The 27,801-nt window shown below is 38.3% G+C and overlaps 1 protein-coding gene across 1 annotated transcript in view; it reads right to left on the reverse strand.

Moving 5' to 3' along the window:
• Positions 1 to 27,801, reverse strand: part of BANK1 (B cell scaffold protein with ankyrin repeats 1) — a 136,407-nt gene that overhangs the window by 100,273 nt on the left and 8,333 nt on the right. The window contains exons 2-3 of the mRNA XM_085057929.1: positions 17,485 to 17,883; positions 10,198 to 10,263 (exon numbers count right to left, since the gene is read on the reverse strand). Of these exons, the coding sequence (XP_084914055.1) occupies positions 10,198 to 10,263; positions 17,485 to 17,878 (460 nt within the window). The 5' untranslated portion in view covers positions 17,879 to 17,883. The remainder of the gene's footprint in view (positions 1 to 10,197; positions 10,264 to 17,484; positions 17,884 to 27,801) is intronic.

Raw genomic sequence — 27,801 nt, forward strand, 5'->3', positions numbered from 1 at the left:
ATTACTGTAAATGATGAAAGACTCACAGTCAATTACATTCAAGGATACAAAGAACTTTTGAGGCACATCTCTTCCTCTTAAATTGATAGAGAATATTAAAATAAATTAGTGATGTGGAAAATACAGAACAGCAGCAATTTGGCTCTGCTCAAAGAAGTACCACAGCCATTCTGAGTTTTTTGAAAAGGCGCCCAAATGACTGAGGTACACAAACCATACAGTGCTCCTAGGTGGCACAGAAACCTTTCCAATCAGTGTCAGTACTGGCAATTTACTATTAGTTTTCTCACTTCTTGCTTGCCTTTTCTTCCTCCATATACACCAGTTCATCTGATACAGAATGTTTCCTTTCCTTACTTGCCTTGCCTTGCTTAAGGCACAGATTTAATAAAGTACCTCTATAATAAATGTACCTGTTAAATGTAATTATGCCATGGTATCCTAAGTCTGATGTAGAATCTTTTTTATCAAGGGATATGCTCCAATTGTTAAGAGAGATCTCATAAAAAGGACACACTCAACCTCCCCCCCCCCAAAAAAAAAGTATCAATTGTTCATGGTTCCTTAAGCAAGCTGAAGTTTCTTTGAACATCTAATCTAAATAAGGCGGGTTCAATGACCACCACTAACTAGTAAAATCTGCCCAGCCTACTCCTGCTTATATTCTCATGCCTTAAAGGTGAAATAATTCTGAATTTAAGGTGTGAATTCAGAACAGATTGCTAAAATTACACTGAACCTACGTGCAGTCATACTTTACTGAAGTAGCATTAATTCCATTTGCTTTATTTTAAAAATTAAATAGGCTACGCTGAACAAAGGCTATTCTGATTCTGAATGAGGACTCACACACAGTTCAATGCAGTTTAAATTATCCATCTCAGAATATAAGCACAATCATTTCTCTGATTATCACTGTGAAGACTAGACTTTATTTAGCACTGCCCTTCACAAAAAGGAAGGAACGAACTCTTGCTGAGGAAAACAGGACTGTCTTAGACCTTTACAGCAGCCTTATAGTACCTAAACAGGGCTATAGGAAACATGTAAAGGGACTTTTTACAAGGGCATGTAGTGATAGGACAAGGGGGAATGGCTTTAAACTCAAAGAGGGTGGGTTTAGATTAGATATATTAAGAAGAAATGCCTTACAGTGAGGTGGTGAGGCACAGGCACAGGTTGCCCAGACAGTGTTCAAGGCCAGGTTGGATGGGGCTTTGAGCAGCCATGTCTAGTGGAAGGTGTCCATGCTTATGGCCAGGGGATTGGAACTAGATGGTCTTTACAACCTAAACCTTTCTATGATTCTTTTGTTATGTATGCCCGCAGCATGTATTTGGGGAATGCATTCACATTTTAAGTCACTTGTAAATCTTACATTTATGCACTTAGAATTCACTTCAGAAGGTAACTCATATGAGGTACAAGCTGCTTCTGAATTTTTTTCTGCCACTTTAGGCAAAGGAGTCTCACAGAGACAAGAAACATTTCGTTATCAGATTGACAAAATGAAAGGAATGAATAATAAATCTGGTAGGCACTGGATTCTCAGACGTCAGCCATCTGTCAGTGATTGTTCTTCAAGGATCATGTTGATGCATTCTAATCTATGTAAAGTTCATGACAACTTTATTTCTACAGTCTGCACTCTACTTATCAAAGATCATAGTAGTCACTTCCACCTTTTAGTGCCAATAATTCATCTACTGAGAACATTAATGTTATTGCTAGCAAGTTGGTTTAAATCAGGATAACATTTTCCTCCCCATTAATTATTGCATTTTAATATCATTATGCCTAGTGACATCTAAATACAGTATAAGAACTTCAACCGAGTCACTATTGTAATAGCACAGCTATCCAAAAAATAGACAATTAAGAAATGTGGCTCTTACATGAAAGACTTGGATATTTAAGAGAGTTAGGAATTCCCCTGTTGACTCTGAAAGTGACTATCAATTTATTAGCTAAAAACCATCAAGCAAGATGTCTTTCACTACATGTCAGGTCTACCTCACAATCAATGAGCCATGTACATCTGTCCAAGAACCACAGGGATCTATATTATCATTACAATATAGTAACCAAACTTTGGAGCAACCATCTCCTGCACAAATTCCTACAAGCAGTTGCACATGATCTGTCCTAAAAAGTGAAACATGAAACAACCACATGAAATGTTATTTTTCAATGCTGAACAAGCAATACAGCAGATATTAAGCAAGCCTTGGCTTGTTGGCATTAACTGAAACAAAGTAGCTCAAAAAGGTATTGATACTACAAAAATGAGGCTGTAGTAACACAAATGGAGCAATGATAGACAGTATTCGTTTATGCAGGCAGAAAGTGTTGCCAGATGTTCAAGTCTTTTGAACACTTAAAGTTTGGACACCTCCTTTATTTGTCCTCTTTACATTCTTGGTTTTAAACTGAAAGCAATGGCTAAGGAGCTCCACCAATTCCTGTGGCTTTCAGAAAAATGGTCATTTCACTAGAATTTACAACTGAGGGTGAAGATTAGCTTAAAAGAAACATGAAAGGAACATCATTATTATGCTGGAATATGTAAGAGAGATTTATTAAAGGGCTTTTGTTGCTTGGTGAATGTGTCCTTTTAATGTTTTATATAATGGTGACCTATCCGTGAAGTTTTTAAAGTGTAGCAGTAACAATTAAAATAATTGATGAATAAAACCAGACCCTTTCTTGTAGGATCAAAGTACAAGAAATTGTTAACTATATCTAATGATGCTTAGACAACACTATGAGCCAGAAGCTAAAACGATAGGAAAAATCTATGATAATCTTCCCTTGAGTAATCAGGGCAGTACTACTGGGAATTATCATCTATTAGAGAGGCTAATCCTTAATTTCCATCAGGTTACTTTTGTTGGCTTACTTTTGACAAATATCTACTGCTGACAGCCACATTGAAAGGACTGATCTTAAATTTACATTCATTTTAAACAGTAAAATAAAACACACGTTTACTGTAACTTAATTGGGGACAGTGCTGATGTTTTCAATTTCCCTTCAATATTTTCTCCTAATTCATGCAACTTCAATACATCAACTTGGAATATTTTACATAAAACCCTTTAGAACACACTATTGCTTTAAATTTAAAATTTTGAACTAAATTCATGACATGACTTTGAAATTTTAATAAAGCATCTCTAGTCTCCTGTGCATTCAACAACTAAAGCTACACCACAGCTTCTTAGCAACTCTCCTGTCATATCCAACTTGCCCCTCACCCCCAAATTTTAACCTTTCAAATACACTCTTTAGCTATCCTTACTGCAGCCTACATGAGAATTAGAAGTGTTCTCTGTCTTTGATTACTTGGTACTTGCTACATGTTTTGAGTCAACAATGTATGTGACAGATTTAGGGCATTAAAAATAGCAGGAAACAAACTTATGAAATATTTATTTGTTTTCTAAGGCTACCCATGAAATGAATCTCTCAGTCAAAATTAACCTGGTTTTACAAAAGCAACATGCCTGCTAGGTTTACAAATTTCAGTTCTTCCTCAAGTTTTGCTAAAGCAATACCAGCTGCTTTAATGAAGAACTGAAACTGTGATGCAAAAGAGGTCCTCAATTAGCCCTAGATCACACATCATACAAGAGGATGAGAAATATGAGCAAATAAAGTTAGGCAGATGACAAGAAACAGGAGGGTAGTTTAGCACATGTCGCCAACTTGCCACATGAAAGTAAAGTCAGGGTTTTCCAGTGTCAAAGATTAAAATAAGGAGGATTACAGCAGATCATTTAAGTGCAGGAGGCATCCCATGTAACATGGTAGGCCCACTCTCCAGCACAACGTGGGGCAAAGGCAGAAGTGGTGCCACTGGGTTCTGTGAGGTATAACTGAAAAGGTTCCTATGTATAAGTGATGTCCCAGCAATTCAGAAGCCTTAAGTCAAACACATGTTTGAGTGCCCCGTGGAAATATGGATGAAAGAAGAGCCTTACAGAAAAAAACAAAGTAACCATACAGAAAAAGATAAAATAACTTTCTGTGATGTGGAAAAAAAAAAAAAGAAAAAAAAGATACATGCATATCATGCTCTCCTTGCAATCCACCATAAGTTATCACACACATTTATGAAAGATAATCCTGTTAAAGTGTGGGTATTTGTAAGTGCTGCATGAGCTCAGCAAAGAGTGCAGTAGAATGGGATTGAAAGGGAGCCTCTAATGCACAAATTGCTCTATAAATTACCTGAGAAAAGCTGTGAGAAACAGGGAGGCAGAAAACATCCATCACACTGGGCTTCCTTCAGTGGGCCTGTATTCCTTGCATGAACATGGGATTTCCTTATTTTTACCATAAGAACTTTCTAAGATACTATTTCAAAGCAAATCCCCTTTTCTGCTCTGCTGACATTTTTCTTTCACTGATGCTGAAAGAAAGCTTAAGAATGGAAAGGTTTCCAAAAATCACAGAAAATTATTAATCACAGAAACATCTGACTTCAATCTTAATTTCATTTGTTTTCTATGATGAATAAATTCCAATACAAGATACGCATATTTATTAGTGAACAAGCTTTAAATAATGCTTCTCTCCATGGTGAACTAACTGTCTTTTGCAAATGCACTGACAGTTATCTTTGCTTTTCTCAAAAGCATTCTCAGCCCCAGTTTCTCCTGCATGGTTGAGTTCTTCTGTCAGAAACACTAACTTTCTGTAAGTTGGCCTATTTTGCCCATGTCTCCAAACTATTTCTATTTATTTATGGTGTACAACTTTTCTTGCAAATAAGCTTCAAACTGACAGTTCCTTTAAAAGCTATGAACAGCTTTTCCTTTTCTGAATATCTGAAGTTGGTGTTTGTCATCTTAGCAACCAATGGTGCTGCAATTTTCATCTATTTCTCCCCCATAACAGCAATCCTTGAAACCCTCCACATCTATTCTTTTATGAGTTGCCATATACATGGAGGCAAAGACTGATCTGCTGTGGAGGTATATGAACACCTGTTCTTTTATTATCAGGTATGTTTTTATACACAACAATTTATCACTCTGATGTAACTGTAGCCTAATGGAGTCATCATGAATGCATCTAAAGAGAACATGAAAGTCTCATAATGTGTAACCTTTTTGGATCTGATAGTAAAAACAAAAGCCTGCCTTCAAATAATCCCCCAAACTGCACAATGCTATTTACCATGAATTTATCAATAATATTTAAGAAATAACTTGCATGAAACTGTAAGCATTTCTTTTTATATATACGTTCGTATGATTGTAACTCTATATTCAGTGGCAATCTAAAGCTATAACAATTAACTAGTTCCTAACTGGTCTGTGATTTGGAAGAAAGATTTGGCTTTGTCAGTGCTTTAGCTAGGATGGATATATTTAGATGCTTTTTTAGATGGCACTAATTTTATCTTTTAATGCATATCAATTCATGTTATTATTTTTTCTGCAATGAAATCCGTGATTTCAGCTTTACCAGCAGTATTAGGAACACGACTACTCTGATGAGTTTTAGACACATAAGACTTTCCCAAAATGCGTCTATCAGGCATACCGATTAGTTCGGAAACAACAACTACCTGCCTGAGGTCATTTGGGTGCCGAGCAGAGCTGCTGATGGAGCCCAAGCTATTTCCAGTTTCTGCATTCTGCAATACATCTCCAAGGAGAAGCAAAGTGAAGTCTGCCCCTCTGTGTGTACCAGAAGTTCTCAGCTACTGAATCCTAATGTTTTATTAAAGAGTCCTCCCATCCACTTCAGAGTTACTGCAGTTCTACCGCAGTAAGAACGCTTTGGTGTCTTTGCTCCATTTCTCTGCTATCAGCACACACACATCTCTCACCTCTGTTTCAGTGAAGGATTATACAGTGCTAAACACTGCCCAAAATCTGAGAGGTGCTGCTGCAACTGAGACAGGCTATCCTCCTGCTACTGACTCAAAGCACCACTGAAGATAAAAGGACTGATAGCAGAGGCATCCGCGGTTGTAAGAAGACCTCCAAAAGTTGTTAGTCTGATAAACTGCTCCTGCAACTTCCTTATTACTGCAAAGGGGCCAGCTGCAGCTGCCTAGTGGCTCCTTTATCTCTAAACTACAATTCAAACCTCTCATAACTGGCCTGGCTCAAACTGCACACTGTGCTTAGACACAGAAGTGGCACACTGCTACATTTAGGAATATACCAATATAAAAGAACAAAGATAGGAGTGCCTGAGAATCAAGACATACTTCAAGGAGGCGCAATATTCAAGCTGAATAGGGGTTTAAGTTTTTACTTGAAGGTATCAGCCTCAAGGAAGCAGGAAATTCCCCAAGGAATGAGCAGCCAAACCTTCCCCTCGGGGCCATGTTTGAAGCTATTTTCTTTATGAAGACTATTCTTTAGAGTCATCAAAAAAGGACAAGGATGGAAGGTCATGAACTTTAACATAACTGAAAAGTCCTTTAAAAACTGCATTGGGAGAGGCTGGGGGAGGGACACTGGTATCTGGCATTCTCAGCCTTCACCCCACTCAGACATGTCATTAATAATATCAAAACGTGTACTGAAACAAGACAATATGTTCCATGTCATAGCATCCCTTTAATCAATCTGGTAACAGAAGCTAGCTTGGACTGCAGCAGGTCATTTACCAAAGAGTGTGCCTTAGTCTGAGGATGACAGCAGAGCTTCAATACCTCTACAGGGCTCTTATCAATGTCTGGATTAAATTTATGATGCTGTTCCTGATCTGTACAGTTCTAAATTACATGGGATTTGTCTGTCTAACAGACCACATGTCTCCCCATGCCATGCTGCCACAGCTGCTGTCAGCAAAACGACTCACGCCAGACACATTTGGTATTACAGATGGGAAAAAAAAGTGAGCTGTCAGCAGGACTGACTCACCAGGGGACAGGCTGCTTTGCAATTTACTCCCACCTTTAGCTTGAAATAGCTAAAATCTATTGACCCTTAAAGTGGGCTAAAAGGTACACTGCTTTCTTGGGAACACAATCCAGAGTGGTATTTTTAGACACATCTGAAAACCATGTTTGTTTTCTAACTCCTGATTATTTTCCTTTTGTTAGAGTTATGAATCAGAAGATAATCTGAAATCTTCATCTTTTAGGACAATGTCCTTTAACCTAACAGAATAGACACACTTTATTAAAACAGGACTTTAGATAGCATTATAGGAAAAGAATAGCATAGCAGAGGTACTCTTGTAGCCCTGCAGAGGGGATGCCACCTATTTTGCTTAAAAATGCTGGCCTTTCTCCAGTTTGGTTTGGTAGAGGATACATTTATGCACACACATCTTAGTTTGATGAGACTTCCAAGCAGGACTGCTATTAAACTTAACAGGCAGACAGCTATTACCCTTTAATATCACCTTTTGTGCTCCACTTGTCCATCCCTAACTGCTTCAGTTATTTAGTGCTAGGATAGAAGCTTTAGTGGCAAATATTAAAAAAGACAAAGCTGTTTTAGAGAAGGGAAAGAGCCTTTTCTGATGCTGAATATCACCTAATGGGTACCTAAACCTGAGTTTTGCTCTATTTTGCCGTTCCACAATAATGCATTCGTATTTTATCTGTGTGGTGACAAGGCTGTATACCCAGATCCTAGTACCATTGCTTCATTTTCTACCTTAGTACAAATTATAAATAATGATTCTTTGGGGAACAGAAAATCTCCTGAGGAACCACAAGGGAATTTCTCAAACTACAGCTCACTAGTAATTATAACAAGTCCTCTCTTCTTACACAGAAACCAAAAATAAAGCAAATACATAACAACATTTGTGAGTGGCTGAAGAGCTGATTTATTCAGTTATCTGCAGGACTGAATCGTCATATATTCATATCATGGTCATTAGCATTCCACAACTGGATCTCTTCTCTCACTCAGAAGCAAATCAATTGTTTTCACATCCGCTTGTAGCTCATATTTCCCCAAAGGATTTCAGTGATCATGCTGTTTTTCCATCTTCCAGTGTGCTGCCTGACCTTTTCCCTCAAGGCCTTGCACAATTCACTTTAGTCAATCACTTCTTATTGATTGTTTGCGCCTGCTCCTTCCCACCTATCTTTGCTTTAGCGCATACAGGGATGTTTTTTTACTGATTTTATTTTTAATATGTCCTGTCATCGACTCACTGTTCTTTCCACCCTTGCTGCTTTAGATTTCTCATTTAGATTTACACTTCTGTTCTGTTCAACTTTAATTCCAGTTAAAGCTAAAATTCCATCCTCTTTCCACTTATCCTTTCTTTTATATGATGCTTGTATATACAAAACAAACTTCAGCTGTCAGCTTTCTCCACTTCAGACCTCACAAAAAGCACTGTTCTTTTGGGAACTTATAGGGTTCTAGCAAAAACAGTTTCTTAGTTTATAATTTCTCCTGACACTTCTGTTCTGTGTCTTTCATACAGTTTAGCACTGCATACACTTGCTTCTTATTAGGAAGAAGCAGAGAGAATAGACAATCCCTGGAAACACTTTTTCACAATTAATCCAAAGTCAAACTCTGTTTGCTTACCTGAAGATTCACCTGCTTTCTGGAGGGCATAAATACTGGCTAATTTGCAGCTGCCATCTTATCTTGGCTTTGTGAAGACGGACATATGGAATCTCAGCAATTCCAATAACTTCACGTCTTGGGCTGCTTTTCCCTCCAAAGCTCTGCAGTGGTATCAGGTAATTGCTCCGTGTTGCATCATCTCAGAAGGAAGGTTGACCATGCATTTCCTTACACTCATTCAAGAATCAGTCTTTACCTCACATAGAGGATACGATTACTGAGAATCCCTCATTTCTATTTGGCTCTTTCACTCATCACAACAATGGAGAATCTCTTTGGTCCTCTTAGCAATAACTAGACATCATTAACCAGCAAAGGCCACAGACAATCAGCGCTATCAGGATGACTGCCAAAAAGCTGACTGAGAACAGCTGTCCAGGCAGCTTCTGCAAAGATTTCAAGTTAAATTTGTGCTTTTTATGCAAGACTTTCTTAGCTAGAAAATCCTCAAATCACATTATTACAGTATCAACCATTCAGCTGACAGTAAACTTGGACTTAAAGTTGCTCTTCAAGCAGACGTACGGAAACAGAAGTAGCCCAGAAGATCATCTCCTCAGTCCTTGCTTTTCTTGGAACTCTTGTTTTCTCTAATCATTCCGTAGTTTACTGTCTCATTTTTCGGATGTAACACTCATGAATGAGAGAAACAGTGTGTCAACTTATTCAGCACCTAGATGATGAGCCAGAAAGCTTTCTTTATACCAACAAACTTCTTCAATGCACTGACCCATGGCACACTCAACACAAGACCAGAAGAGAAATCCTTAGAAACCCTGACAAAAGGTCTGTAGGGATAAACCAGTGCAGCTTTACAGCACCTTTCTGCGTGAGATCACACCAGTACACCCAAGATGCCAAGAGACTCACAAAGAGGCCCTTATCAGAATATGGATGGGGGTTGAATATGAAAGAGAGCCACTAACCTTAGAGTCCAGCAGCACAGAACTCCTATACCAGGAATTCTGGAATAACTTATTTGTCCCTTTCTATCAGTAAACATGCTGGTGCTACTAAGCCAATTACTTTGCAACAGTGTCAATGCAGAAATAAAGTTCTCCAAGAACTGAGGATAGGAAACATGCTGCATAGCTCTTTACTAAAATCAAGTTAAGATTTTGCCAATCTGTTATCCCTACTAAAACTCTTTATAAACTTCCACAACTATAAATAAACCAAGCAAATGTCAACAGGGGCTGAAGCTGTGATGCAGGTCTTCTCCCAGTGACTGGCTGTCAGTGAACAATGCTGCAAATGTGATGTGAGTAGGACTGATCTACAGGAAATCTTAAACGAGCTCTTTCTTACAAGCAAAACTCCTCATGCTGGGAAAAGAGAAGGAAATCTCTCAATGTCTTCCTTTTTCTCTACACTGGTATCAGAGTAAAAAAAAAACAACCCTGTTGTTTCTCCTCCCCTTTTTCACACTCCTCACAAGAATGTGTCAGTATGGCTGTGCGGGTGTGTGGGTGGATGTTTGAGAACAAGGCATGCTCCTCTACACAACTGCATGCTATGGTAGGGTTAGTTTATTGTCTTTCATGTCTAACAAGACCTAAGAGAACAAATTTAATTTTCTGAAGTGTACTGGCTTTATTCTGTGAAATGAAAGAGGAATTCAACTCACCATCTGCAAGAACTGCTTCATAGATGTAAGACACAGAGTCTCCAGGATTTTCATCCAGTGGTTTATCTAGGAAAAAATGAGCAATAAGAAAGAAGGTAATATCATCACACTGATTTCCACTTCTTTTAGATGAAAATCCGTATGTATTTTAAATGTATGATAAAGCTATTTTAAAGCTATTGTTTTTCAGACAGAAAAAAAAAATCATAGAACAAATCCAAGGGTTAGTGCAGAGGAACAAGCCTACAGACATCTTTAGATGGAACTGTATTAATCCCTCTTCAGTAAACGTCTGACTGGTTTTTTTTCAATATACAAGAGCTGGTAAGAAATGTGTACTTGAGGAAGAAGTTTCCCTGAAAGTCAATACGGCAAACAATAGGAAAGGAGTTGGGCGTAAGGAAAGAGAATAGAATCATGTGTAGTAAAGTGAGAAACTGAAATGGATACAGACATTGCAGTTTGGAAGACAAGATAATTGTTCAGTGCTGTATTTGATAATGCAACAGATCTGGTTACAGACAGTATAATAGAATCATAAGAGTGGTTTGGGTTCTAAAGGACCCTAAAGAACATCTAGCTCCAATCCCTTAGCCATGGCAGAGACACCTTCCACTACACCAGATTGCTTAAACCTCATCCAAACTGGCCTTGAACACTTCCAGTGATGGGGCATTCACGGCTTCTCTGAGAATCCATTCCAGTACCTCACCATCCTTGTTGTAAGGAATTTCTTCCTTATGTCAAACCTAAACCTCAGGGTTGCATTCAACCTATTCTCCATCCAGCCTGTATTTGTGCTTGGGATTGCCCCAACATGTGCAGGACCTCACACTTGGCCTTTATGGCCTTCATGAGGTTTGTGTGGGCTCACCTCTTGAGCCTGTCAAGGTCCCTCGAAATGGCATCCCTTCCCTTCAGCATGTCGACTGCACCAAACAGCTTAGTGTCAACAGCAAATCTGCTAAGAGTGCTCAATATCACTGTCCATGCCACCAACAAAGATGTTAAACAGCATCCAACACAGAATCACTGAATAGGTCAGGTTGAAAGGGACCACAGTGGGCTCATCTGGTCCAACCTCCCTGCTCAAGCAGGGTCATCCTAGAGCACATGGCACAGGATTGCATCCAGACAGGTCTTTAATATCTTCCATGAGGGAGACTCCACACCCTCTCTGGGCAATCTGTTCCAGCACTTGGAACAGCATTTCCATTTACTTCCATGCAGTAAAGAAGTTCTTCCTCACATTTAGGCGGAACTTCAGTTTCTGCTCGTTGCTTCTTGTCCTATTGCTTGACATTACCAAGCCTGGCTCCATCCCTTGACACCCTCCCTTCAGACACTGATAGACATTGGTGAAGTCCCTTCTCAGTTGTCTCCTCTCGAGGCCCAACTCTCTCAGCCTGTGCCCCTGTAAGATACTGTATAATATTTTCAGCACCAAGTTCTGGACTTACAGCCTTTTAAATAAGTACACAGAGACCTACCAAGAGCAAAATCTGATTCTATTTTTCTAGTATGAACTTTAATAGGTGTTACACCTTATTTTTTCAGGGATAAGTGTTAAAATTTCTTTCGTCTGGACTGCAAAACAGCACCTATTTTATCCCATTTCCAAGAAGATAGCACTAATTTAACTGAAATACATCATGGTGAAATTACACATAGCAATTCTGGTTTTTTGCACACAACAACAGTTGTGTGCAAAAAAATATACAAGGGGTACCTTTACAGAGGTCTTTACTAGATGCCTTCCAACAATCAGTTTTCAATAATTGTGACTGATAACCACAGTGCAAGACTCAGTCAGACTCCATAGTACACTACATGAAGGACATATAAGACTACAGAGTCACACACCCATTTTACAGCATTACCTGCAAAAATACTTGCTGGAAATCCTGAATTATTTGTCAGCTTTAGAAATACCGTCAGAACTGCAATTAAATACTAACTGATGACTGGGCCATAAACAATACATAAATTTGGATGATGTCCCTTTCAAACTGTGAAAGAGTAGACCAAAAATGATAAATCCATTATTTTTTAAAAATAAATATAAACTATAAACTAAATAAACGAAAGTAAAATCACAGTATGTTGTCAGTACATGCTGTTGCAATAATGCTTATATTCTAGTCATCTGAATTTTAATATTAACTAAACTTTTTATGAGTTTGTCCCAAATGCTGCTAAATAACATTCCCTTTAAGATATCAGTGCACTCACTTTTCCAGGTGTAGTAAGTTTTCATCCAATTAGCCTCAAAAATAAGAGGAAAAACCATCACATACATGACACATACTTCAGAATCTAAGCATACAGGTTACTGTAACTACCTACATAGATTAAAATGTGAGCTGCTAAGAAACCTAACAAACCTCACAAATAAGCCCAAAAAAGTAGTGTCTCCAGATTTTGCAGAGAAAAAGAGAAGAAATAGCAAAGAAGTCAAATAGTTTAAGTGGCAGGGGATGACAGTCTCAACATCCTATCTATGGTTGCCACCTCCAGACAGTCACTTGGGTTTGTTTCTCTTCTGCTCTGAAACAGCCAGGATCTCATGTCAGATGGAAGAAGTTAGTGACTCAAGCCAGTTTTGTTGACAGTCATTACCAACCCCCATCACTGCACTGGTATCCCTTCTGTGTGGAATGGAGAAGCACAACATCTCAGGAAGATGTGTTACTCTGGTAATTTTAGCAGTCCCTGAAGAGCAGTTCAAAGACTCATTGGCAGGGCAAAATGGAAATGAGATCTATACTGCAGTACAGTTCAACTAACAAAACGTCCCTTCTGCTCTTGTGCCTATGACACAGTCACACAGATTATTTTCGTTTTAATAAAAAATTTAATTGACATTTGAGGTGCTCTGCAGTAAGCAGATGACATCACTGCCTTAAAACACCAACAGTGGTTTGCACTGTCTACATGTAAATACATTGGGAGAGGAGTAAACAGAGGCACAACCATGTGGACTCATTTTCTGAAACCTCCCCTGGCAATGAATGAGGCCAGAACCAACCATGTACTTAACTCTACGTACTCAATATTGCATGTTCAGCTGAGAAATCTTCACACCCAAGACTTTAGGTCACACACAGACATACACACACACAGACATACACACAAACTTTTGTTCTTTTTAGCACTTTAGCTTAATTTTCTCATAGACTCCAAGCCAGTGTCAAAATTTAGGAGAAGCACCTGCCCACTGAAGCCAATGGTAGTGTTCCCATTTAATTTAAGGGGTTTAGCTCAACAGCACAAGTGTTGCTCCAGCCTAAGAAAATCCACTGGCATTGGTTACATGTATTTGAGTACCAATGTGAAGAGGATTTTACATGAGAACAAGCAAAGCAGTGGATTCAAAATATGAAGCGTTACTTCAGTATTCAATGTTATACCAAATTCCATTAAAATTAATGCCACTGTACTAGAACTGAAACAGGAAACAGACACCATAAAAGTTATGATAAAAATATAATTATTCCTTCTCTTTTCTGTGGTCTGCACAATAGAAATTACCTCCATATTTTAAGTGGTCTGAAGACTTGCATGTGTTAAGACCTACTTAAACTCCCAGCCTGTTTTTCCCATATTTACTTGTTACATATTTACTTGTTAGAGAAAAACACCCTATGCTAGTATTACTTGTCCACATTTACATGCTACTATTAGTTGCCCCACTATTATTTCTTAACATTACTCTTCTTGGTCATTAAAATTGTGTGCAGATACATGGAATACCTTTTAGGTAAACAATGAGAAATTAATGGCACGCTGCTGTCTCAGGTAAAAGTTACACATTTGTTCTGAGAATCTTTCCTGGGTTGTCAAGGACTCTGGACACCATTTTCTAGTTGGGTTATGTTACTTTGTGTACCTTTCATTTTTTAATACAATAGTAGATAATGAATGGATACATGTAGGTTTGATGAGCTGTCCTCAACTATCAGATTTTGTAAATTATCCTCCTATTTTGGCATAAAAAAAGGAGATACCACTGCTTAGAGAAAAGGCTTGAAGTGGAAGTCATAAGAGTTGCTTTTGTCGAGCTTTAAAAAATGAAACCTAATAAAACAGCAAGCAGACTAATGGATACTTATGACTCCTGAGCTGTACCAAGAAGTCCCACCAAAGGTCTAATAAAAGTGTCAGCACGCTTTAGAAACACTGTCACAGAAAATTCTTTGTACTAGATAAAACCTGTTTTCACATCAACACTGAGGATAACTACAGGAGAAATTGAGGACATTTAAAGATCTAGTTTAACTATCTAGAGATGCAAATATCTATCAGTATCTACAAATCCTTTGCAAAAACACATGCTTGCCTGAATTTGAAGTGAAAGTCTTTCAGGACTAAACAAAAAAGCCCCAGTCATGTCTAGCACCCCAGGGTACTGAAAATACATTGAAAATATGTCAATTTAATCTAGAAAAAAGGGTACACAATTCAGCAGACCAGTTCAGCAGATCAAGGAGAAGTTGTAGAAAGGCACAGGAAATGGAAAAGACAGATGCAAGCAAAATGTATCTCCTGATTCTACTTTCAACAGTATTGGGAAAAGCTGATAAAGAAAGTCCCAATTCCAGAGTCTCACTGGGCCATCTTAGATGCTAACATAGAGTAATGAAATTTCTGAGTGTTCTCTTCTTTCTCTGGGGGTTATAATTTTTATGGCAATAGGCACAGAATCCACAAAACTCAAAACCAACTCTGAATCTGAATGTGGCATTTTCAAACAGTGAAATATTTTACAAACAAGTCTTGCAAAAGGAATCTTTTGTCAACAATAAAAATATCTGTGTTCCTCGTCATGCAGAAGATGAATATAATAAAGTCTGCCATCATCCTGGAAATATATGTTAGAAAAGCCAGCCTCCATGTCTTAGTTCTCCCTTTATTCCTCCAAGAACATGTGCAAACAGGCATGACAAATGGTTCAGATTTTGTGTTTGAACCACATTACTGACAAACAAGCTCTCTGCTGAGTACAAAACCCCCTGCACCTTCTGTTTTATTACTCAGCATTTTAATTAGTTTTAGTTTTTGCCTAGAATGTTTGGCATATATACTACTTTAGAGCCAGAAGGAAGTTTTAACAGATAAAGCCCTGTCTGCCTCAACAAGATAAAACTGGCACCACCTGGTAGGTGAAATAATTCTGGGGGCATATCAAATGAGACTTATTTTGCACTTTTTCCATCTCAGGGTGTAGGGCTAGTGCAAATAGCACCTAGGAGAGAAGACACAGCTAAGAACTTACCTTGCCTAGGAGCTTTCCTGAGTATGGAGAAATCCGTAGCGGAAGGTTGGTGACTATTAGCACATATGCTATGCCATTGTTAACATTGTTCAGGACTGTGAGATAACAACCTGATATAGCATCCATCTTCAGCTGTTCTAACTACCTGCAGATGACTTCTGAGCCCTGGCATCTACGAGCCCTAGGACCTCGATGGCCTGCTGTCCTAAGGGATTAACAGAATTTTTCACAGTGGAAGACGTAATGGGGCCATTACAATTACAGCACATTATTGAGTTTTTAGACTGGGAGAGTGACAGCTCTTGTCAATTTGAGGAGGCAACAAGGTACAAATGCTTGGAAGAGCAAGTTATGAGCAGTGAACAGTTTAGGGGGAAAAAGGGAACTGAAAACCATGAAGAATATACACAGAAGAGACAAAAATATATGGGACTAGGGATAAGCACTAAAAACAAAAGTGACTGAAGACAACCCATACGAAGAGAAATGGGAAATCTTGTGAGTGTCTGGTCCTGAAGGAAAGCAAAAAACCAAAAACAAAAAAAAAAAAAAAACCCAAAACACTCCAAAGGAAAAATAATCCTCGTATACTCAATAACCCCTTAGCAAATAATTTTAAATACAAGGGAAAAGTCTTTTATCCCAGATGTGTAATCTGTCAAAATCCCTGTCACAGGTATCACAAAGGCTAAGAGCTTAATAGGATCCCATAAAAGAGTATCATAAATACAGACACTAGTATCTTTAAGCAAAGATAAATAATGATAAATGGTGCACATCTTCATTCCTCAGAGCTTAAATCAACACTCAGATTAAAGCAAATCTCTTAGCTGGACTACTTTCACTGTGCAACAGGGAGCAGAGCAGAGGTCTCCTACCAAGCACTGATCTAAACCAGCCTGGCTGATGGCCAGGGCACACCAGTACAGAAAAAACAGAGCCAGAGCAGTTCTCGGGTACGAGTGAGGAGGAGGGCTTATGCCCTGAAGCACCAGGCATCATCACCACCTCCAGTCCTGGATCTAGTTCAGTCCATTGAACTTGTCTGATCCAAGGCACAGTCTGTGCACCCCTGGTAAAGATGTACTCACTGAGACTGAGGCCTTCAACAACTATTCATTAATTCAGCTTTCTACTAATCTTCCAAGTTGCTGATATTGATCACTGTCAAAGCAAAGGTAATTTGAACACCTACTAGACATCTGGCGCTACACTGTAAATTAAGTCCCAAGGGCACATGTAATAAGTATTTTTGTGAATGCATAGACCTAAGCAAAGAAGCGACCCGTGTCTTCTAGGAAACTGTTTATCGTTGCAGAGAAGTGTGCAATTTCCTGTGAATGAGTCAACTGATGGTCTCTAAGCACAGTTACTTCCTATATATACACACACACAGGGCATAGACCCACTGTTTTCATCCCACTAAAAAACTGCCAAGGAACTTCAGTCTGAAGCTACATATTGGACACAGTCAGAAATTGCAAATATTACCTTCTGAAACCAAAACAGACAACTGTAATGAGCCCAAAACAAAGTCTGAGAGATATTCCGAGGAAAAGGTTATTCAATACTGAAGAGAAAATGGTTGGAGAGTCTAAAAATGTTATTTTGAAAACACTGATCTGATATAGGCAGGCTGTGTGTAGACATATTTACAGGGCAGATTTTAAAGCCCTATAGCATAATTAAGCTTACTGGCTTAGGCACAAGGCAGCAGGAACATCCAGCTAGGTCACTCCAATTCAGCTGGGGTCTCTCTACCCCAGTGTTCAAAAGAATATTCGTGGCTGTTCATGTGCATCCAAAACTAGGTTAAGCTGTGAGTGAAAATCCTGAACTGTAGGACATCTTTCTCAAGCACAAGCTCCCATGCCAATAAAATGGCACCTTGCATGTAACAAAGACAAAGGCACAGTATTCTTTTCTGCTTGGAAGACAAAATCTTGGCAAAATAGCAAGAGCTGAGAGGACGTAAGACACCTAAAGACTACAAACAAGCAGTAGTATATTACCTGGTTGAATAATTTCTTTAACAACAGAAATATATTCCTCAGGTTTCTGATCAGTAGAAATCTCTTTGCTGCCTCCATCTAAGGTCAGTATCTCATAAAGAATCTCGGAATTCTCCACACCACAAAGCAGAATTACCACATTATCCGGCGGTTTGAGAACTTCTTCCAGAAAATAACTTCTCTTTTGATTCAGGCAGTTAAGAAGTCCACATGAGAGTATCAGGAGTTTACATTTATAAGACAGTAAACAGAGTAGCTCCTGGTGCTTGAATGATGAATTCCTTAGATTGTAGAGTAAGATTCCTTCTTCATTCACTATGAGTCCAAAAAGAGATTTTAAATACAGAGCCCACTCTTCTGCTTCTTGTTCATGTATCACAAGGATATCCTTCATATTTTCTAGAGAGAAGAAAATATTAAAGGAAGGTATTTTCAAATGCATTTTGAATCCATTATAAATATCAAAGGATAGATTGTTAGTTTCCCCTCCTAATAAAAACTCGAGGTGGTAAAGAAATTACCTGCAGCAGAAATCACAGCTCATCACCTTGAAATGACAACCATCTCCTTATTTCTAAGACCAAGGAAGAAAGATTATCCACAGAAATACTGGAAAAACAGCTCAGGAGATTATGTTTAGAATAACTAATATTTCAGAACAAATACTGAATTTGCAATGTAGGAAGCAGAGCACATTCACATGTTCTGCTCACTCCCAGAGTCTTGACAAATAGGCGATAGTATTAAAAATGGAACACTTAGCTTTTAATGACAGAAGTAAAGAACATATATTTAAAAACTTGAACATGATTTGACCTCATTAGAAAATGAATTGGTATGTTTAGGATATTTTGTCAGCATGGTGTTAGGACAATTATTCATGATCCTTCTTTACTGTCCTTATTCTAAGAAAATTACTTGAGACCTGATAGAAATAAATCTAGAACTTTATTTTTTTAATTCTCCTTCCCTTTAATTAGTAAAACATGATGCTAGCAAGACAACTAATACTCTTCCACAGAGTTACTAGGGCGACAGTTCGAAACAGAGGCAACAGGCAGAAGCTAAAACACAGGAGGCTGCCTAAGCTGAGTGCCTAAGCTGCTGCATGGTGAGTATCAGGAGATAACAAAACGGGGTGTACACAGAGTTTAAATGTTTCTTGGGCACACCAAGGATGTGGACAGTGGGATGCACTGTTGGAAGCATAGTACAGACGCAGCTAAGGAGAAAAAAAACTTGTCAAGGATCCCACATATGTCCGTGTATAAAAGAAGAAACTGAACCTGTATCTCCAGCCCAGGCTTAATGCTTTAACTATTGGTCTTCCTTTTAGATGAAATTATTTCTACATTTTGTTCATTTGTTCTTTACTCAGAAGATACTTGAAACAAAGTTTACCCGGCAAACGCCAATTGAAACCTGTAAAATAGGGACACTATCCTTTATTCTCTTGACTTCCTTGAATGTCTATAGACTGCTTGGAGGACAGATGCCATCATTTCAAGATTTGTGAATGCTTATCCTTTGTGAAAGTTTTCTGTCATAGGAAATCATAAATGGCCATGCTCAACATGGTACCAGGTGATGATATTTCAAGATAACTAACTCTTACCAGTTAGGGCAAGGTAGTATTTGTCAAAATGTATTTGGAAAGGTGACTGCTACGTTTTCCATGGTAAGAACAATCTGAAAAATACTGTTTCTGAAATGCTACAGGTTCATAATAAGAAGAATAGCAGTGTATTTTTCATTTAACTCAGAGCAAAATCATTTGGTTTATGATGCCGGGATAAAAAAATCTACTTGCTGCAATGTTGTTTTCAGAATTCCATTTGGTTTTCCATAGTGCTCATAGACAGACACAGACAAAGTAGAAACAAAAACTGCTGCACAGTTTCAAAAGAAGGAACTGTATTAACAGTGCTGTAAAGCCAGAAGCTTTCAATCTGACCACACTATTTCATATCACAGAAAATGGAATCACCAAATACCTTCTATTTGCAGTCCCCATTAACAAAAAGCACTGTAGTGGTTCTTTTAAAAATATGGATATAAACACAATACTTATACCATGAAGAAAATTTAAGAATTCATTCTTTGCATTTTGTTTGAATTTACTTAGTTCTAACTTTCAGCCAGAATATAATATAATTTCATATATTTCTGCAATCCTTAAGGAGCATCTGTTCTTCTGCTCTCAGAAATCTGTCCCCTAAGGTCTTCAGATTCCCATGAAGTGACTCCTAGCTTTGCCTTCATCACAGTTTGTAAACTGGGATTAGCACTCTTCCCACTACAACACAGGTTTTGTAGAACTCTTACTATTTTTTACTGCACTTTTGTGAACTCTCCTGCCTTTTCAAAGTAATTTTTTAGAAAACTGGAACTGCATACAGGGTAGAGGTTCCCTGACAGAGTGCATAGGAAGAAAAAATAACCTTGGATATGCACATGGGCTCATAAACAATGCATTTCACATTCATTGTTTAAGTTAAAAGGTCTCGTTTTAAACTCGTGCTCAGCTGCGTTGCCTTCTATTATGATGGACTTGGGTAAGGATGTAACTAAGTGGAACTGCAGGGTGGAATAAAAAAGCATATTTAAATTGAATGGGAAACACTTTCTTTTATAGCTTGACAGAATCTTGGTGTCCTGATTGTGCAGAAGAAGCATCTGCTGGTGTCTTACACAGCACCCACTTGGCCAAGAGCCCAACTTTCCTTGGGCTCTTCGTACAAGGAGAGCACTGGTAAGGACTGGTGCACTGCTGCACCTCACCACTGTGCAGAAGGGAGCAGGAAAGAAGTGCTGGATCCAGCTACTCAGACACAGCTGAAGAGCTCCCTGTGTGCTGGACATGGAAGAGTAAGGCCTGTCTTAAGAGCTGACATGATACAATAACCACAGTAAAAATATACATAGCGTATAAACTTCACCCCTGTGCAAACGGACACTACAAGGCTGCGTACTCAAGAAATTCTAAAGGTAAAAGTGAGAAATGTGCATTGAAAGGATAAAAGAAGACATAAAGTAATTCCACTTCCATATGGTATACCTGCACCACAGTCTGTAGCTTTGATCTTAGCTAAGCAGGAATAAGAAAGGGGCTTTATCATGTTTATTGAAGGCTCAACTACACTTCTTTTTATCTATATTGATTTTTATATATGAGAAAGAAAGTGTTATTTGTATAAGAAAGGGGAGTGAAATATATCTAACACCACAGTTGATGAAAGAAAGGCTCTGCAACACTTAATCTCATAAAGCTCTAATTCAATATGGTCACCCTATCTAATTTGTCTTTTCTATCTATGTAGAGAGGGAAGAGCCACACTGTTGAGCAAGGGTTTTCATACTGCAGTTTGATGCAATGTTTATTGAAACAAGCAGCAAGTGCTACCAAGTTACCTATGGGAAACCAAATGTGGGTATATTTTGAATTATAAGCTTGCATTTTCTTTCTGACACTGATCTGCCTTCTGTATTAAGAGTTAACTTCAATATTAAGCAGAAATGTAAGGCTTGCATCTTACTTCACTCAAATTGTATCAAAAGGTGAAATACCACTATTTTGAAATGCTTGCCTGACTTGAAATGGGCAGTCAAAGTTTACCCTACGAATAGCTATGATGTCCCTTATCAAAAATCTATTCTAAGTACTAGGAGCTTTTTCCTATTACACAATGTTTTGGCTTCAAAGATTTTACAACTACTTTACTAAGATGTAATCTGCTTGAAGGCAGCTTTCTTGAAACTTAAAGCCCACCAAAACTCTGCCTTCAGAACAGTGTTATTGTAACCTGAAACAAAAAAAAGCTCAGGTCTAGCTTTGATGCAACACTACCCAATACTGAATATGCAATAACAATGTTTAACTCTTCAACCAGAGTTTTTTCCCCTTCATTATTTTCATCTCTTACTGAATAATTCTTTGAAGTTACTGCTCTTGGAATATAATGTAAGTTAAGATTAATTTTGTTCCCTTGAAAATTAATGTAATAGAAACTACCATATCCTGACAAAATTAAGCTATGCTTCAACTGCTCCTACTTGGAAACTTACTCAAAGGTAGAAATAAAATGTCTTATTTCAGCATTGTTTAGCAATTACTTCAGCAATGAGAAACAGCAAGAGAATTTATGCAGTCATCCATAACCTGAAAGGGGTTCTTCTGACAAACAAAACTTTGCTTACTGATGTGTGGTTGACCAAGAAAGACTATCTCAGGTCATCTAAAGGGCTCTTTGAAAAAACCTGCTAGATCTCATGACACTAACGTGACTAAGCAGGAATCAAGAACCTGCATACACAGGGCAAAAGAACATGTCTTTTATGGCAAGAATTATAAGACACAGTAAGAGCAGAGGGGCGAAAAAAGATCAAGTATATTAGAGAGTTACAGGATATCTCAAGAATTCTGCATTGCACCAAATACATCAGGAAGGCAAAGGAAACAAATTAAAGATTGGGTCTAGTAGCTACTCCTAAACATACCTCAGTTTATGAATCTTACAGTCTTTTAAAAGATAATTTCTCTGTGCTTAGAAATAATCAAGAAGCACGTGGTAGCATTCCTCTTTGGAAGTAACACTGTGCATGTGTCAACTTATTACCTACCTTTTAAAGGCCTTTTAGGTTTGTAGGGCTTTATGTAAAGGTGTGTAGATTATATGCTTTACTTCTATATATCTGTGACCAGCATTTTACTACACTTATTTCCAAAAATTCAGCACGAACATACCTCATTTGACTTAAATAAGGCTGATTACAATTATGGTAGAGTTTAAAACTTGGCTCTACAGTCCCAATACCTTAGGATGCTTTGATGAAAAAAAAGTGAGATTTGAACACCAATTTTTACCCAAGTATTAATGGAAAGATGGATCCCCATATTTCTCAGGGTTGTCCAGAGTCTTTTCCAGTTAGGGTACTGGAGCCTAACAATGGCATTCCCTGTTGTTCACTCAGCTTGGTATGTGGTCCTATAACCACATACCAAGCCTGCCACAGTCAACCCTAACAATAAGGTAATGCAATTCTGTTTACAATCCTCACCTCAATCCCATCAGCCACACATCTGTGTGAAGAAAACATCCTCCAATTGTTCTCCATCAGTATGTTGTGAAAGGACAGGATTGACTGCTAGAGAAAGCATAACATTTCTCCCTTTTATTTCTTCCTGTCACAGATGTCTGCACTTGGGGAAGGGAAGGTTGGTTGAATTTCTTTTAAAACATCAGTCTTGAAAGACACTTGCGAAAGAAATGCATGAACTCTGTCAGTATGCAATGAACTGCTGTCCATCAACAAAAACTTGTTAAAATAAGTACTAAAGTAAAGTAAGTACTAAAGTAGCTAAATATCTCAAAGGAGAAGTGGAAAGGCACAGAAGTTCTTGCTCACTTTCTCATAATATATTGATGAAAAATCTGGGCAACATAAGTGATATGGAATGACATCCATTGCATCTGTAATTTTGTGAATAGCAGACTACACTCTTCAGGATTACCATGAGTATCTTTTCATGCTAAAAGCTTACACAAAAAGAAGTAGTATTTTTTTTTCCAGGCAAGATGTGCCAGGATAGAGCTATTCAAGACTTTACAAATTGACTGCACTCACATACTTCACTGTAGGATAAAACTATGGATTTAGTTAAGGGTCATGACACAACAACAAAAAAAGGAGCCTGAAAAATAAAAGAAAGCAAAAAATAAGCCAGACTCCCACCTTTGCTCAGAGATTTTCAAAACTTTTCTTCTAATCTCAAGAAGATTCATTTCCATTTGGGCTGTATATAGGATGAGAATGACAAGCATACATACTAGTTCAAATGAGACTTCAGATTCTAAAGATGTTTAGTCTCTTGGCCTCTTTGCAATCTTTTCTCAAAGATTCAAACATTCATCTTTTCACATTGCTTGCCTTGATCACTGACAATGATATGATAAAAACTGGAAAAAGTTTCATAGCACTTCAAACAGCCCCTGCAATCTAACATTTGGAAACTGAATGAGAATATCTAATTCAGCACCAATGAGTGGCCTTAGCATAACAAACTGCCTCTCACCCATCCCGAAGGCATTGATTTTCCCAGTCAGCACACCCACCCACATCTAGTAAATGTGTCTCAAAATGCAACTCCAGCTCTTGGTGGCTGGAATTCTGCAAGGCAAATCCCCTGAAACAAGCCAAGATGCATTCATCGTGGGAAGGACAGCAGAAAGCACTTTAGAGCTACTTGCAGATAATGGAAAATATTTTCAAGGCAGCTCATCTTGCTTCTCTGAGATGTTCCAGTAAAGGAAATGAAAATTATAAAAGCCACTTGTAAACTGAAGAGAACACAAAGTGGCGAAATTGCTGTAGTGCTGTGGCACACCTGTTTCAATTAAAGTAATTTTCCTAAAACACAGGGCATTCCTGCCATCACTGTATCAGCCAGCAGTGGCTGCACTTCTGTTCTCAAACGCCTATTTAACTAGCATGTAATAAGAACATTTTCATCATTTATGTACCTTCTGTTGCTAAATGCTAAACTGTATGTGAAAACAAATACTTGCTCTATCCGTAAAAAATCAAACCTCGTGTATTTATCCTTCTTTTACTAAGCTTAGTGATGTCTGGAGTGTGCAAAATTAGGTTCTACAGAGAGGAACAATTTTCTACAAATGGGATCAGTTTAGGCATGAACTAGTTGGCTTTCTCTGTACAGAAATTCCATTGACCTCTACAGTGACAATGGGAACACAGAACCAAAAAAATTCCTGGGGTATCTTTCCACAGCATCGACCTGGCACAGGCAGTCTAGAAGATACCTGACTATTAAATGTGACAAAGCCAACATTATGCCCAAAAATCTGTTTCTTATTAAGTGATATGGCTTTATTTCCTAGTTTAGGCCTTTGTGATCTGTCCTATGAATACTTAAGAGCTGAACACCTACTGACAGACAGATGCTCTTCCTTCTAACAAACAAGACTAAACACAAACATGGGATTGAGGTCAGAAATATTTTCTCTGTTTCAAGGTAGACCTCCTCCTTTACCACAGTTGCAATGAGGCAAAATTCATGTCATTAGAGTCATCTCCTTGAGAGCAAATTGTGCTTTCAGTAGATTTTGTTGCAAAACCAGGTAATTCAGAAAGGCTCCAGCCACGAACAAATCATGAAGAGAAAAATATAAGCTACTGACAGTATGAAGAGCTGGAGTAACATACTACTTTTTTATGACTGCTGTGGAGCAAGTCTTTAAGATCACATGAAAACCTGAACAAATCTTCAAAGTCACAGGCAAATCTGAGCAAGCTGTATCAAGTTTGCATTAATAGATGCTATTGCTACCAGAAACAACCACCACCTGAAGATTTCACTTACACTATAACTATGGTTTTATAAACATGAAATATTAAAAAAAAATTAATTTCAAAACGTCCCTGTTAGGGTAAACCAAAGCGTCCTTTCCTCCTTTTTTGATTAATTGCCAGTATTTCTCTTATCAGGATCTCTTTAGATGTCCCCATCCTGACTTAGTGCAGGCAATTTTGGATTTATGATCACATTTAAACTCTAGGCAAAAGAAAAGGCAAAGAAGTTGAGCTCAAATGAGTTATCTTGCTTTTTTCCTCTGTCCCCTTTGACTCCATTGTTACTTCAGTTTCTCACAAATTCTTAACGTTAATTTTTTCAAAATAACAAACAGAGAATGGAATACACATTCTGCAGATATTACTTGGGGAAAACATTCTCATGAAATTCAGTACATTTACCTCTATCACAACAGAATGTATCTCTGAAAACAGTGCTTATACAACAAAACAAAAAGCACTGATCTTGCAAGCAGTAACATTTTGGGTAAGTTGCTAATTCCAACTGCTGGGAAGGTCACACCGTAGCACTGATGCACAAAACACAAAAAGTGTCTTATACATGAAATTGTCAAATTTGTACATCAGGGACTTGGGAGACACTGATCATCAGGCAATCTTTATCAATAAATAGCACCATTGATTGCAATTTGTGCTCCGATATTTCTGTGTTCCCTGCATTTGTAATGTGCTCAAAATACACTGAATTAACCACAGATGACATCCCAACAATTCCTAAATTCCAGATTATCACTGACACTAGCAATCTGTAGAACTCTCTTAGAGCAGTCACAGAATGGCTTGGGTTGGAAAGGACCCTTTAAGACCATCTCATGTCTATGCTCTGCCATGGGCAGGGACACCTTCCACTGGACCAGGCTGTTCAGAGTCTATCCAACCTGGTCCTGAATGCTTCCTCTTATGAGGCATCAACAGCTTCTCTGGGCAACCTGTTCCAGTGTATCATCCCCACTTCTTAGGTTTCTAAAGCTAGTGTTTCCTTTGCCACAAGTCAGCAGAGTACTGAGGGAGGGCTTCTGAGATCCCACAAATTCGATGGCTTGATCTTCTCCTACTTTTGCAGGCTCATTTTAAATCCATTTTTAAATGCTTCTCATTTACGTGAGCATTCATCCAGAAATTTAAGTAAATGTGAGAAGCAGTTTTTGCTTGATATATACCATGTCGAAGTTATGAGGCTGTAGAAGAGTGTCCTCTAGTTTCAGCTAATTTCTTTCCTCCCTTTCTGGCAAATACACAACAGTCACTAAAAAAACCCCAAAAAATAACAAAAAAAAAACCCCAAGGCAAATCATTCATCAGCGCAGGACAACCACTTCATATTTTTGTTTCTACCTTTTTAACAGTATTCATGCTAATGTTGCACACAGAAGGAAGTAAATTAAGTAGAAAATCATTACATAAATGTGCAGCTTCATAAAATGAGCACTGACAGAGCTAACAGTGCTAACAGAGATGCAAACCAAGCTAAATAAAACACTCAGGAACAACCTCAATGGAAGGCTGACTTCTCTATATTCAACTCACCCGTGCTGCTTTCTCTCTACTGCCTTAAGACAAAGATTCTACAGACTAGCTATATAACAGACTACTTTTATTTCTGTCCATCAGATAAACAAGTTAGTTAAATGAATGCCAGCCTGACTTCACAAATTCAACCACAGCCCTGCAAAATCCACTGCAATGCCCAAATACCACTACAGCTTGCACAAGATTCAAAAGACATTCTTCCAATAAGCCTATCTCCTCAATATAAGTTTAACACGTACAATTATCTTTCCCCCCTGCAAAATAAATTCTCAAAATTACTAGCAGTCCTAAAATAAGAACAAATTGTAGAGTTACCTGGGTAACAATTTTGGGTCCTCCTCTAGTGCAGGGCCCTTACAGAAAGCTTTTGTATAACTATTACTAATTTAGACCACATAGGATGCTTCCTGGAAATAAACCAATACTGTTTGTTCAGGTTCTTACAAACAGATTTATTATACAATATATACATACGTGCCATACACTGCTATCACTGTGGTACAGTCTCACTCTGGGATAGGATCAGGAAACCTGTCTACAGAACTATGTATGCTGGAAGAAAAGAATCTCACCAGCACTTCTACCTTCTCAAGCACACCATTGTCCATTTCTAGTTAGCAAAGTACAGAAATGAAAGTGAAAGAAAAAAAATCTTTCCTGAACTGTTTTTGAGACCGAATTAAACCTTATCTCTGTACAGTCAGAACCTGTGTAGTTCAAATACAGTCAAACTCAGAAGCTAGAGGTGGACAGGCCAGGACCAAGGAATTATGAAGCACCCTGCTTGTTAAATCATCAAACTTTTCTCTTGAACATGCAGGAAAAAAAATCTTAAAAGAAAATAGGCTGATGCTGTCATATCACCATCATCATTGTACATGTATTTTATTAGTGTCTAATCTGAGACTCCTCGAGATCCCAGTTTAACATGCTACTGAGTACCAGATGCTCAGCAACAACTGCTTGCACATTTGGTAGAGGTATGAAATACAATGTGCAGTTTTAATTTTCCTCCTCTGCAGTTTATCCTGCCCATGTTCCATTTTCCATTTACTGCAGATTAGTGTTATAACTGCACAAACATCCTAAATATTCCAAATCACACCTCATGTGCACCACCTGCAGAGGCCACAGCACCAGACTAGAGCAAGTTCAACATAAACTCTCTTCAATGCACCCTGCACAGCTCTCAGGACCTACTGCTGGTCTCTGCACATCCTGTTTTGTAGGGAACACTACTGACCAATGTGGAAGTAGCTTTGCAGCATTTAGTAACTCAAGTCCTTAGAATGCTCAGTGACCACATCCACTCAGTGCTCAAATAGACTGATGAAAGCATGAAGCTGAGCAAAACCAGAGCATGAACCGAAGCAGGCTCTTCAAGAGACACTTTGA

This window comes from Lichenostomus cassidix, chromosome 4 (assembly GCF_008360975.1).
Source record: "Lichenostomus cassidix isolate B80296 chromosome 4, HeHo_3.0, whole genome shotgun sequence".
NCBI lineage: Eukaryota > Metazoa > Chordata > Aves > Passeriformes > Meliphagidae > Lichenostomus > Lichenostomus cassidix.